The following is a 15423-nucleotide window of genomic DNA, read 5'->3' on the forward strand; positions in this document are numbered from 1 at the left end:
TTTTAAAGCTTTTCAACTTTTTTTTTTTTAAGGGAATTGGGCAAAAGTTAGGGGAGGAAGGCCAGAAGCATTGTTTATGAGACAGTGTGAGTTTGTAAATAAAACAAGGTGTAGTGGGAGAAACAAATCCACATTCCCTTACCCTTGTGCTATTGAACCTACTAATTCTCATTCCAAATGCCTTAGTTGCAGAAAAGCTAAATAGAGATCAGGTAAGGGAGGGAAGGTTAGGGGAGAGTGTTAGGGTGTTCATATATCCTTCCAAGCCTTTACTCTCTGGTATAGGGCTAGTTATCCTCTGAAGAACAGTGCCTGTGATAAGGCAGGGTCCAGGATCAGCCATGGCATGTTATTTAGCTGTTCCTTCACAGCCAAATACATCCAGGTACATACGTAACCACTTGAAGAGCCACATTTTAAATTACCAGCCAACAGTGGATTCACTGACTACTTTGAACCAAGCAGAGGTGGTTTCCAGGGATTACAATATTATTATTTCATACCTATAACTGTCAATTATTAATGATTGGCAAGTACTATCTCTTTGAACTATTATATTTATTTCTGTTTAAGAATCCTAAGAAGTTTAAGGATTAAAATAGGAGCTTTCCAAATCCAAATATTACATACCTTCCCAAACTGCATTACAAACATGAATATATAAAGTCGTGCAAAATCCCATTGGGCATTAAGGGGAACATCATAAGAGGCTGCCTCTCCTCACATGCTCCTCCTTACACTGTGCAGCTAGCACAGAGGTGGAACAAAGCCGAAATTTAACAGCACTGGGAACACTATACAACAGTTTAGAGACAGAAAAAGAAATGCATCAAAATGCAAGGGTTATCCAGAAAGGTAGACAATCTCCCAGCAATGACTTCAGATGAGGCAAAGGTGTTGGCTTCTCTACAGTATGTAATAACATCAGGTCAGAACACAAAAGACTAAAAATCTTGAGAAGCACAAAACCAAGGCATCAGTGGTGAAGTAATGAATCAGTTCACATATGAAGAGAAATTCCCAGGTCCTGTGTCACTCAAGCCACAAACACACAGTCATTCTGAAATGAGAGAGCATGGCTGAACAGTGATGCGTGCCCCCGTTTTCCTTATCACATAAACATTTCATTTATGCCTTAGACACACTAGGCACAAAAGCTGTTCTGTAATGTATGTCCCAGATTTATGTGTGGATGATTTAGACTGGTGTTTATGACTGAGTTCATTAACTGAAAGCAGTTAGTAATCAACTCACTCAGTTTAGAATATCAGTCGTCTTTTTTCCCCCTCCATCCCCAAGCATGGCAGAATATAAACTGTCTGGAAGACCGTTTTAGTCCTAATGATTTCCAGTTCACCTCCATGTTCCCTGTAATTCTGTTGTTATTTTTGTCCTCTTCAGCTGTTATTAAATGGACACTGGCAGAAGGCTAATGAAACCCACAGTAGTTCAAATCTACCTGGAACACAGCTTGGCTGAGTATATCTCATCTTCAGCCTTTTCACTATATCACAACTGAGGCATAACAATAAAGCCTGATTGCTCCTTCTTTGGTTCTTCTCCTGACTCCCTCCTTTTCTATTTCCCTCTCATGCTCAAAAATCTTTGGTCTACTCCCTTGTAATAGCAGGTGACTGACACATCACTTCAAGCTGGGTGGTTACAGTAGTAATCCTAGAGTGCTGATGAGATTGCACAGAGTGGCACAGAGCACTCCAGTATATATGGTGGATGCTCCAAGCAGGAACTCTATGACCCTACAGTGACAAGATACTAGAGGTAAAAAGAACATTATTAGCATTGTAATGAATTGCTACAATCCACTCGGTGCTTGTATTATTTGGATCCAGTATTGTCTGATTAGTTGGGAGCTAACACACATGCACATGCATGCAAAGGAATGGAAAAGAAAATAATATAATATAGAATAATATAACATAAAATAATAGAATAAATAAGAGAAGAGGGTGTTCTGCACCTGAACAAACACATAATCATCCTGGACGATCAAGGAGTTATGGTCAATATAGCCTGGAAAGGGTTTGCTGCGAGTGGCTTCACTGCAGTTCTGCATTTTGCAGGTGATGTATTGGGCATCTGAAAGGAAAAGAACAAAACCAAGACACATGAGATCCTGAGCACAGATTCTTCCTACACAAACCTGTTTGCTTAGGCTTAAAGTGACACCATCTACTCAATGCAACACAACAGTTCTTTCCCTTATATCCCTTGTAAATCCACCACTGATTACTTTCTTCCTTCTTCACCTTCCTCAGCCTCCCATTGTTTCTTTCATTCCACCTTACATCAGAGCTGCTTTATACCAAGAGAGAGCCCAGCATAGCTGATCTGATTACTCCATGCCACTCTCGTGGAAGTAGACCAGACACGGGATTTGAAGGTGGCACAATGTAATGCTTGTGGCTCAGGTCTGACAGAAACCTAGTCAAGGGTGATATCATTCAGCACCGTTATCTGCCCTGCTGAGTTTACTTGGATGCTACCCAGGCTTAAGCTGAAAGCAAGAAACTGAGTGAGGGAACAACAGAGCTGTGAAGGACACTTTACAGAGGCAAACAGCCCAAGTCCTGTGACTCTCAGAGTAACTATGGGTCTGAAGAGTTGTGTCTATGCTGCGGGACAGATACTCTCTGTGCTGAGCCTCTACAGTTTCCCTGTCAACCCCATGGGGTGGGATTTGCTGTAGAGCATGACAGTTTCTCCACGGTTACATGCTGAGTTTATTTAGAACATGGACAAGGTCCAGAGCATACACAAGTATGAAAACACCTCCAGAGGACACCTGCCCCATAGTGTTCACCACTGAGAACACCTTCCATGGTACACCTCTGTATTTTCTACAGCACTTACACTGTGCAGAGTAATTTAGATCACCTTGGAAAGTAATTCATGCCACCTCCTGTTTAGGGGTTTTACATACTTCTCTGTTCACAGTAGATGCACTCTGACAGACCTGGGCAATCATTCCACACCTCTTGAAACTCAGAGGCCTTAGCAGTTTCAATCAGTCATATGTTTCAAAGTAAATGGCCTAAATGTAACCCTAAAGCCATCTCATCCACTGTCACTGTATGGGATGCCGTCTTCTATTCTGAAGCACTGCAGGGTGCTCGTCTCATAATCCATCACCAGAAGAAAAACAATTTCTTCATGGTGGCAATTTATCCTCGAATACAGAACCAGATTCTCAGCATTCAATTTGGGCTCTTTCAGATCAATTAAGAAGTTGCTTTTTGCTTAATGGCAAAGCTGATTTACATGAAGGAGGATTTTTGCATTTTAGCATTAGCACTTATATGACAGAAACACTACATGGCATTTAATCTTAAAACAGCTTCTAATCTTTTTCCTTGTTGGAGAAGCGCAGCCCCTTGTTTGATATAATTACCTCTTTCAGAGAAGTAGCATTTTACACTGAAGTAGAAATGGCTGGATTTTTACCATCTCATATTTAATCTTGGTTTTAATTAAAATCTATCATTTGACATTTCTTCCCTTGCCTCTAAGGGCTGTTGACTTCTGCTTTAAACAGACATGCAGGGTAACGAACCTTCAGGAAAGTTTGATGAGGGATGATTTTACCCCAGCATTTGCAGAGTTCTTGGAATATATAAAGTTCTAAGTATTATTAGTCACTGCAGTTTATAACATTTTATGCTTTCACAGCTCACTGCAAAACATTAATTCATACAGCCTGGACAGCATGATGGAAAGGCAGTTCCTTTCAGAGGTCCATGATTTTTTCCACATTAGCCACAAGAGGGCAGGGAACGACATAACTCCCAGACTGTCCTTCCAGTGAGCACAGGCAAAGTTCCCTTTCAGAGCTGTTCAGAGCTCTGTCCCCTCTGCTCCCAAGCGAAAGGGGGACAACTGGGTCAGAGCCTCCTCCCCCACCCCATGGCACTGTGTGGTGCACTATGTTCCCTCCCAGTCACAAGACAGAGAACGGGCATGAATCTCTTCACCTGCAACACAACCAATTCCCACTTCTCCTGTTAACTCAATCCATTGTATCATGAAGGACAGCTCCCCATACCCGCCCCCACATTCCCCTCCACTCATTCTGGGGTCCTGAGTGAAACGTCTCGCAATTCTGAGCTTAAACAAAGCAGCACCAACTGAAATGGCTGGCCCCACCACCCCCTGAGCATGACTGGGTGGCTTTTCACACGTGGGATCAAATCACCCAGCATAGAGCTATACAGGATCAGATCTCTGGTTCCTACCTTGTTTCCTTTTTTACCTCTGCACCACCACTGTTTCCTTTTACTTCCACAGGCACACCGGCTGCCTGGGAGACACCAAGAGGAGACTGCAGTGCCATCTTACTTCCCATGCAGACAGGTATCTATCCTGAGAGCACAGGGAGGTCACAGGAAAGGTGCTGCTGGAACCAGCCAGCAAAGAAGATTAAGGAATCCCCTCCACAAGAGACTTTAAAGAGCAGGCCAGGCTGACATCCATTAGAGGTGACTGAAGTTTTTTCAATCCTGTTTTAATGGAGGAATGGGAACTATGTCTATTTCTGCTGTGATCACAGGAGTCTGTACAGCAGTGATTGTACCATTGATGAAGATTTACTAAGGCAATTCCTGTGAACTTTTACAGTGCAATTCTCCACGGCTTCAATTCTAAAATGCCAGTAATAACTACTAAAGGGCAGAGCACTGAAATTGCTTAAGCTAATCTGCCAAACAGCCAAACCCCGAGATGTGCACACCAAGAAAATCTCCTTCTGCTATGGGAGACAGGAAGAAGGAAAACAGGCTTCTTGCAGTGCTTGTTTTCCCTCTTTTTTCCTAAGGGAAGTTTTGATGTGCTCACATTAACTCAAGGATTTTGTGTCAGCATTTGATTCTCGTGGACATTTTATGTGATTCCATTGGCAGAACTTTGTAATTTAGCATTAATTAATGTCAATTAATGTATTCAGTTGCTAAGCGCTGGAATTAATTTCATTAGTATTCCCGCACAGATGTTTTCCCTGCCATAGGTAATTAGGACATTATGCTTTTCGGTTCCAGAACCCTCACCTCCAACAACAGCTGCTGTTTTTAATATACAACAACAAAGTCACGCTGTGCCTGGAGAGAACAACATCGCAACTCCCAGCTCTTAGACCCCCAGACACTTTGATTTTGACAAGTTTAGACACCTAGAATAGGATTCTTCTTGGAGAATGGCAGCTACTTCTAAAGAAGCAGCAAGAAAAGTCACAAAACACAAGAATGGAGGAGACATCTTGCAAGGGAAACCTCTGACAAAACTAATCTGTTTCAATGGTGAAAGAGAATTGCAAATGCTAACCCACAGCAAAAGTTAAGAGTAGGGGGGATCCTGTGCCATGAAATACTTTAGTCTTTTCTGTTTAGCTTAAGCTCCATCCTCAAGGAAAATTCACCCAGCCTGTCCCAGAGATATTTCTTGGCTCAGCTGGTGGAGACAGAAGGTCATTGGTGGTTACTGGAGATTGGCGAGCCTCTGCAAAATGTCAGGGGAGCGTTTCAAGTACTTTCCTAAAGCAGAGCAGGACTTTTTTCAGGATACTTTATTGCTGAGTGTTATTTTGTATGACATATCAAACCATAATACCCACTGCTTTCCAGTCTAAGCTTGCGTGTATATCTTTCAAAAACCTTATCTGATCACAAGGAGAGTCAGAGAAAATATTCACTGTATTCACTGTGAATGTATCAGTTCTCTTTACTTTATTTGTCTTGCCTTTAATTCATTGAGGAATGAGTCCTTCCCTCTATGAACAAATCCACTATGCACAAATCAGGAGTTCATGCAAAGAACATCTTGACTTGTTTGTCTTCCAGATTTACGATGGAGTATCCCAGTTCATTACTGAGCAGCTTAGACATTAGGGGTAGTTTCTGGTTTTGAAAGATGACTGGCATCCTGTAACTAGTGAACAGTAAGAACATGGTAGTAACATATCTCACTGAAAGACCCAGGCCTGAACCCCTCTCCAACAGTGACTAATAACAGAAGCTAGGTAAGATTTTAAGAATTTGTCCAGGTGGCTTGGCAGTCCAGGCACACCTTCAGCATCCACAACCTTGTATGGCAATGAGTACCACAATTTAAGTAAACCTTCACCCATACATTAATCTTTCTACTCCTTTTTTCAGAAACACACAAAACTGTTCTTTAACCATTTCCATCTGGCCTGAATGTTGATTTGTGAACTGTTTATGATATGGGAATATATTCACAACTCTCCAGGACTCAGTAACTGCAAAGCAATTAACCAGTAATGAAGAACAGTGAAATGAAGCCATCCCATTTACTAACCATTCACAAATCTCTTTTTATCCTGCTGCTACTAATCTTTCTTTACACGGGGAACTACATCCTCTGCCATTTCTGGCATAAGGATATAATTAGAGAAACTAACAGATGTCATTCTCCTGGACAAATACTAATCATGATCAGGAAAAAATACTAATCATTATCAGGAAAAAAATCACTGCACAGGTTTAGGGCACTATGGGAATTATTTCACCATTATAGCTATGTTAGCAAAAGACTGTCAGGCTATGTTGCCTACTGTTTTTTCCACAGCAGTGATTATTTTATTCTTCCTAGCAATGTTCTGTGAAAACAGAAATTAAGGTCTAGCACAACTTTGTGATTCAGACACTACTGGCCAGATGCTCAGTCCTTGTTGATCAACAAGCAGAGCATGCCTGATGAGGCTTTGGTCTTACCTGCAATCACAGCAGCACCTAAATTACCTTTCAAGAGAAAAGCTGTTGTGTAAATCAGGACAGCAGAAGAAACACAAAGGAAACAAAAGTACTTTTTAAATATCAGGACCTCACTGAATTTTTGCCAGCACATTAGAAAACCCTTTAGCTTCTTTCATCCACACTTCAATTAAAAAAAAAAAATTACTTAAGTTAAACTTTACTCAAAATCAATTGGCATCTATTTACATAAGCAAATACATATCTCATAAATGTAACAGTTGGCTTTCTTGACTTGCATCTATCAAAACTGTCACTTAGACATCCTCTGAATCAACTTTGCCATGCTCTGGAGGTCCAGTGGGTACTCAGTCTCCAAATGCCTTGCAGGAATCCATCTTTCTAATTCTCACCAACAGTCTGGATTTCTCAGCAGAGATCACCTGAATAAAAATTACCTCCCATGCCCATGTCAATTAGTTTGAATCAGGCCTTACTGGGATAACCCTCCCGAGCTCAAATCAGATAAACCCATTAATTAAGGATCTTTCAGGACTTGTGTATTTTTTACAAACCTAAAATCTACATGTCATTAAGTTTATATACCTTCTGAAAGCACTTCAAGCTGCATTTGAGGAAGCTAAAACTAGATTTAACTTCCGCCAGTCACTCTGCCTGCTTAGTATGGTGGTAAACGTAACAAAGAGAAGCTTGTCTTGTGGTTAAGAACTGTAGGGGATTAATTGTCTTACTGGGGTGTTGACCTGAAACCAGACAAAAAAAAATCACAACTCCTGCTGATTTTGCTGGCTTGCCTTTGATCCTGTTCCAAAATCAAAGTGGATCACCAGGAACACCCAGGTGTACAAATGGAAGTGTGAGACAATGTTCATATGAACTTCTTCCAAGCAGAAAAATCAGTTTTACTACCTAGCTCTCAGTCCCAGTTTTCCTCAGACTGGGCCTGAAGCCTTTAAAAAATAAAAAAAACCTATCACATTTGATGAGATAAAATTTGCCTGGTGCTCTCCAAAATTTACACAACAGGACTGAAAACATAAATGGATATGATTAGCCCTGCAAATCTGTCTCCATCAATACAACTAAATTGCATTAATACAATTATTAATTAATAATACAAATATTAATTAATACAGCCTGTATTCAGTTTGTTCATCACTACCTGCACCCTAGTTTGATGAGACACAGTGTGTTCAGAAAGTCCATGTTTTTCTGAATCCTGAAGAAAAAAAAACAGTAGGGAGAATGTGAGCTCAGGTACAACATTGCTAGCCAGATCATCAGCAGGTGTAAATCAGTATAACTTCAGTGGCATGTTGATTTATGCCTGCTACGAGACTCCTACTTTGGTCCTTGTAAACCTTTTACATTATGTACATAAACACAATAAATAAAATGCACAGACAGTCCATAATCAGGGTGCAGAGATAGAGAGTTACTGGTGTTCTAGCAGGGAAAGCCTAATATTAAGATTGTTGCTGACAGATGTTCTCAAACATCCCTGCCAGGGAGATGGGCTAACATGGTACTCTGCTGACATTTCTACTTCTTCTCACCTAAAGCTGCAGTTGTATTACTCAGCTTCTGCTGGAAAAGATACCAGCACAAGAATGAGGTGGTTTTTCTTATTTGTGCTGAGTTCAGCAGGTTTCTGCTTAGCCCTTACATTTCCACTTCAGGATCTTTTATTTTATTGTACAGATTGTGTGGTTGTTTCCACACCACCTCCCTTTCTTTTCTTATTTCTCCCTGCTTTGTTTTGGCACGTCTACCTTCTCAAATTTAATCCCTTTATTGAATTTTTACACTTGGTTAACTCTCAAAAGAGATATTCCAAACAAAGTATAAATAAGTAAATGCAAGAACATTAAAAAAAAAAAAAAACAAGAAAAATTATTTGCAAATTACTCTCAGCTTGAAAAAAAAAAGGTATTTTTCTCACTTCAGCACACTTCACTCCATCACCCCACTGGCAGTGACACACCTGCTTCACTCCAGAGGAGAAAGGTTTGTTCATCCACTGGAGCATCATGGTTACTTCATCCAGGAAAAGAAGACTGCTTTAGTACTTAAGAGAAGGTTCTAATAGCCAAGAGACCTGAATATACCAAGTTGGTCATGGTAACTAGAGTAATGGACCATGTGTACACTCTTAGCCTGTCTCAGTCTCAAAATCCTGTGACCTGTAGTGCTGCCAAATGCCTTCCAGCAAAAAAAATACTGTGGTATGTCCCAAGGTTACTGTTTCTAGCTGCCCATTGTAGTCCTCTGCCAGAGACCAATGCTCCCTGGGCAAAACAGAGCATGCCCTTGATGAAAATCTAACACATTTTTTTATATTGCCAATGAGCTGAACTGGAGACCTCCTGGCTCATCAAAAGAAGTTTCATCCGAATGACTGGTTTGCAAGAGGTGTAACCATTAGCTGAAGGTTTGACACTACCGCTATATTTACACTAGTAGTTCTGTCACTGCCTAAACAGAGAAACTTAAGTTGTGCTGCCTCACAACTAAGCCAAAATAAGTGTGCAGAATCAGTTACTAGAGTTCAGCTGTTGAGTGATAATTTTTTATTCCACAATCTTTTACTAATACACCTGGTTCTCCAATGAGGCCAGTTTTGCCTGCCTGTTTTTTGGTTTCCACCTTAAGAGTTGTAATAAAGCTTACCAATTTGTTAAACACTCAAGCAGTCCTTTGCAGAAATGTGATATAGCTTTGCAAAATGTTCTTATTACAGCCTAATGAGAGTAATTAGGCTCTAATTACTCTAGACCATTCATACCATTCAAACAAGACCATTCATACCATTTGGAGCATGGCACCTTCTCTGCCCACTGTGAACTGAACATCCTTCAAAAGCATCACCAGACTATAGCTCCTTAAACATTGATTGTAGTGCTTTGTCTCAATGACCTCAAATTCTTAATGCCTTAGAACAGTAATATTTTGTGCTGAAATAGACACTGTCCTGTTAGAATATTTCATTCTCATTTAGCATATCCCAAGAAAGCCTCATGTTCCCAGCCTTGCCAGCATGTTCAGGTAAGTGAAATTTAAGGAGAAATAAAAATCAGAGATGACAAATGATAAGAAATAGAGATAATACATTCTTTTACTTTTACTAATCTTGCATATCTTGAAATGGAAAGACCATCAAAATTTTATGGTTTCTATCACAACTGTTTCTTTTCAAAGTTAATCTTCCAAAAAATTCTCTTTCATGCTAAATTTCTGTGAGTTAAGAAACTTAGTACCTTACAGTTACCTTTTCAGACAGCTTTTAAGTATCCAATGACTAAATACACATTTTGAGTAACACCATTGCATTTGAGGGTACAATTCAGGGGAGAATTGAATCCATTTTTATAGGAATTGATTGACTGCATCATTAATACTTATATATTGCAAACGGTAAAAACCTGCTTGTTATGTTGCAGCAAAGCTTCTATTTACAGACAAAACAATATGGAATTACAATGACAAGATCTATGGCAGCCAGGGCTTTCAGCGTGATGCCTGCCTGAGGCAATCCAGTGTTGTGGAAAAGAAATCCATGGAGGAAGATCTGCAAAGGCAGTAGAGCTCAAAGATAAACCTTAATGAAGCATGGGTGGGAGGAGAAGAGGCCAGCCAGTGGCTCAGTGTGCCTGAGAGAATTTACAGCCAATTAGGAGACTATTTTGGACTTACAGGTAAAGGAGGCTCCTGAAATGGAGAAAAGCACCTCAAGAGGCAAAGTAGCGAAGGAGAGGAGCTGATGAAAGTGAAGGACAATGACAGGACAAGCAATAACAGTGAAGAATACACTTAGGCTGGTCACTAAAAGGTTTCTAACGTGAGGGAAATTAGGTATTTTCAAAGGTAGTACCTACGGCAGAGTATCCCTGGTCTGTTAAAACTGTAAAGCTATGAACAAGGTGTGAGACAACAGCAGCTAGACTCTGTGACCCAGGAACTTCTCTCCAATGTCATGTTCCCATGAACAAAAATCACGTAGGAAGGAAGAAAAGTACTGTATATACTAACTCAAATTACTGCTTATCACCTATTCTTCCTTACCATGTTCTCAGCTCCTTTCACTACCTGTTAACCCAACTTTTTGCCTTGCTGGAAAGATTTCTCTTCTAACAGACCTACCTTGGAACAGTCAAATTCCTCATATTAAGTGAGTGAATCACTAAAGGCAAGCCAGATTTCCATCATGATGTTGTGTGGTTACAAGAATATGAGGGCAGTCCAGAATACCACAATATTTGGAAGCTGATGTACTTACGACCATCCACTGTCTTTGCCTCCAGGTGCACAAGATCAGGCTCTCTACTGGACCCCATCATAGACCTGTAAAAGACAGATTGATATAAAGGCATTAAAAACAACAGATACCATGAATCTCTGAGACATTAATTCCACAGGATATCCTGTTTAGCTGGACATAAACTCATGCTCACAAGTAAGAGCTGATCATTTTCTAAGCATTTTGGAGTTTTACCCAAAATAAACTTGAAAATTTGAAAGAGATTCTACCATCTTATCAAATCAATGCTATTGTACTATGAGTTTTTTATTTCTGACCCCTTCACTTCTTTCCACCTAGACTTGTTTCTGTTGTTGTTGGTGCCTGACATTTTGATGTGTCTCCTGGTTTGGTCAGAAGGATGCATTTCAGTTCTGGGTGGGATACAGAAGACTTTAATTTATGGGATAACAGTGTTTACCAGCATACTAATTATAGCTGTTCCTTTATATTGGACATTTTATGCACATTTGCGTAATTGACACTCTTCATGATCAATAGTCCCTCATTAATTAAGAAATTTTAAAAACCCATTTCATCTTGAGACATTTTATCACTTCTAATATAATTAAAACAGTGTTACATCAATAAAAGAAATGTCAGACTGACTCAGAAAATGACTATTTATTCACTTTGAATTAACAAGCAACAACATAAAGACATTGAACATTGCAAATAAGAGGTTTATGAACTCAAGCTTTGCTTCCCTTGCTGAGGTTGCCCTGGACTGGCACTGCTGGCCTCGACAACTCCCAGGGACATTCCAAATGACCAGTGATTTGATGGACAGTCTGAATTATGGCAGCACTGACTGCAAGTGTGTGCCAATCCCATTGTACAGCAGCCTCAGCGACATCTCTGACAATCAGCCTTGTTTCTGGTCTTGGTCCTATCACCCAAGTCATAATCCTAGATTAAGGCTAAGGGTTAAACAATCAGTTTCTTGTTAGCTGCCTGACCTCCAAGTTAATAGATGCATAAGGGAAGAGAAACATTCTTGTCCAATGATAGACAAATTAGATGCTGTTCTGTTCAAAGCCTCATTATTTTTCAGGAAATCAAAAGTGAGGTTCAAACAGTCATTTAGACCTTACTTCAGTTCCCACTGACTGCAATCAGAGGCAGCTCCAGCCCTTAATCATCATGCGCATTAACTAATAACCATTATAAAAATGTTAACAATAACGAGACTATTTGTGTCCTGATTAATCCATAGCTTTACTTGACAAAATCTGTAACAATCCTCTAGATAGAAAGGGTTTGGAATTTTTTTGTTCTCCTTTGCTGGGAAGTGGAAGTTTCAGAAAAGACTCTAAGCCAGCATTGCTTTCACCTCTTCTCCATTTTTAATAACATTTATGGCAAGGTCTTTTTCTCCTAAACATTCAACTTCCATTTAAAATCTCTTCTTCCTCATATTTGACACCAAGTGGGTGGGAAGGGACTACCTTCCTAGGGCATTTTCCCTTTATCTGCTATCATCATCAGATTTACGGCCAATATGCTGGGCCTGCTAGTTACAATTCAGTTCAAGATAGAGAGGTGCCAGTGACTAACAGCTCTAAAAAACTGCAGAGTGACTAAGCTTGCAATGTGGCATACCTCCTTTTTATTCTTGTTTATTCAACTAGGCTTTAAGCACACCTGGAACTGGGCTACTGCAGAAGACACAGTACAGCTTTGTCAGTGCATTCCTCCTCCTGACCTACCACAGCCCCATGAGGATGTGAACTCTCCAAAGAAACAAGGATTATATGCCACAGATTTGAGCACTTTGTCTCTTCAGTAACACGCAACAATGGTATTCATCCAGCAAAGAACTTGTTGCCCTAGTTAAAGCCTGTGATTCTACAGTCAGGTACTTTGTGAGTTTTCTCTTCACAGTGCTATTGTCACCCCAAGAAACACCTCTATTGCATCTTCTCAGGCAGAGACAGCTAATTCAGAATGAGATGACTCACTGATGGATGGGAAATTTGTCACTGTTGTTTTCACTTGTGATATAAGCCATAACTTACATAAAACTCTTAAATGTCTTAAGAACAACGCATAAATATTTGGACCCACCAAGCCCTGAAAGTTAGAAGGCTACAGCTGTAGTGAACTGCATATTACTTAATCTCACGCTACAACAGCCAGTATTGGGACTCCAGAAGCTTCAACTCAAAGTAGAATTAAGCCATCAGTTGTCCCAAGAATGTACAGAACAAGGATGGCTGAAACATGACTGGTGATAAACATTATTCATCTACTCAAGGGCTTCCTTTCTTTTGATATCTCCTAACCCCTGCAAATTAGAAATGTGATGACAAATGAAGATGAAAACTAAGGCCCAGAGAATCTAAGGGGGTTCCTAAAGTCAAACAGGACACCTGAGGTAGAGGCAAGAACCATATCCAGGTCTTCCTACCCATTAGATCTTTCTTCATACCTTACCAAATACACATTGCATTGCATTGCTTTGATATGTGACAGGATTAATTTACTTGTGACAGCACAAGGTCACAGTCCGGCGCATATTAAATGATAACATGAACAATCAGGTGTAAAGGACAGGCAAAAAACAAATACATATCTGCTCAAATCAATATTAGCTGTACACAGCTGACATCCAGAAACGTATCACTCCCATCTGGATTTTGTTGAGAGCTTACTGACCAGAATTTTTTTAATGTCACATTTTGTTGTATCATGCTGTCTTGTTCCATGGTAGCCCTGTGATATTTCTCTATACATCTCTCCATACCACCTGAAAATCCACATAAAGTAATATTTATCTTACCCCCTTATACACTACAGATATTTAACTCTGAGCTAATCACACTCAACTGTCTCTGCAGGCAGTGAGAAGAAACAGGCAGTTTTGCACTGCATCTCATTTGAATGGTGTTAGATATGACTTCATGAGAAGGCAAGCTTTATCCTAGAAAGGGCTGTTTCTTTCCATTGAATGTAACATGTCTGGACATCTATACTACAGACACCCACAGGTGATCACATAAAGGTCCTAAAGCAGGTAACACAACAGATCCAATATATGTTTATTACCTACATTTACAAACATGAGTTACAGATAAACTATGGATTGTAAGTAAAGGGAAAAAAGAATGCCCTAGACTGTCTTCTCTCTGAGAGAAGAACCTTAATATAGGTTATCTCAGCTTTATTATTTACTATATGGCATGTAAAAGCCTAGGAGACATTCAGAAATGCAATATTGACCACAATGAGCATATACAGGAGATAAATACCACGCTCTTGGTTGCACTGCACCTGAGAACATACACTCTGTAGGAAGATAAATGTATCCTTTTACATGCATAGGACAATCAGTTCTTAAAGCATCCAAGGTGTTAGGAACCGTGGAATATACATCAGAAATCTTAAATTTTTAGTATGTCAACCAGATTTATCATAACACTACTGAGCATGCAGCTACACTATTCGTAGGTTTTCTTGTTTTTTTTCATTTGGCTGGGGGGAAAGGATCATCCTTAGAAGCTGAGGGGGACAATGTACTTTTATAAGCCTGAATATTATGAAGTAACAGTATTAAGCCCATGGCATCAGTATGAAACAAAATGAACAAACCTAACTGATTACAAAGAAATTCCAGTCCTGACTGATGACCGGATTTGAAGGTTCTTATACCAAAACTAGAGTGATCAATAAATACAAGCTTCACACATGGAACAAGGAAACTACATGCTGGATTTGCCCTAGGTAACACCAAAGCCTCAAACTCAGTGTTTCTAACTTGACAAAACTGCCCGCTCTATTTATCTTTTGTACACATGGCCAATGCAACCTGGTCAATGTATGCTTCACAAGCTAAACAAGGAAAAGTGCAGTGCATTTGATAGCTTATAAGCCAAGCACCCTGCAAAGAACAGGGGTTCAGGTGAACAACACTCTGGGACCCACCGAGTTACTGATTTCTCTCAGAAATTTCTCTACAAAGAAACAGCAGTCCAAAAGTTTGCCATGCCCTATTCTGAGCCACTTTTGTTAGCTATGTCGGCAGCACTTTGTTCTCATATTTCTCTATTCTTCCCTTTCAGCATCCATTCTCAAAAACCAATCACTCATACATCCACAAACTTTTCTTCTTACGATGGTCTATATTTTCACTTCATGGTAAAATGCCAGCATGCCCTTTGTCCGTCCCTTTAATCTCAGGCTTTCTGTAATACTCCCTGAAACTTCAGTACACCAGGGATATGCTTGCAACACTTTCTGCTGAATGGTGCTTATTGTATTTTTGTGATTAGCTTTTTGTGTTTTGTTGGTATAATTGTCTGGGTGTTTTGAAAAAAGAAAAAGGAAGAGAGAAAAAAACCACAAAAAAAGATCTTCTGGGAAAATGAGGATTTTAAAAAGCAAAGG

General features: G+C 39.9%; 1 protein-coding gene across 1 annotated transcript in view; it reads right to left on the minus strand.

The window, feature by feature from the left end:
• LOC309406999 (VPS10 domain-containing receptor SorCS1-like) overlaps window positions 1-15423 on the minus strand; it is a gene marked incomplete at its 3' end in the record, with an annotated part of 303428 nt that overhangs the window by 75777 nt on the left and 212228 nt on the right. Inside the window, exons 6-7 of the mRNA XM_082002391.1 lie at window positions 11017-11081; window positions 1979-2097 (exon numbers count right to left, since the gene is read on the minus strand). Coding sequence (XP_081858517.1) covers window positions 1979-2097; window positions 11017-11081 — 184 coding nt within the window. The remainder of the gene's footprint in view (window positions 1-1978; window positions 2098-11016; window positions 11082-15423) is intronic.

Source organism: Phaethon aethereus (genome assembly GCF_964289735.1).
Source record: "Phaethon aethereus genome assembly, chromosome: 7".
Classification (NCBI taxonomy): domain Eukaryota; kingdom Metazoa; phylum Chordata; class Aves; order Phaethontiformes; family Phaethontidae; genus Phaethon; species Phaethon aethereus.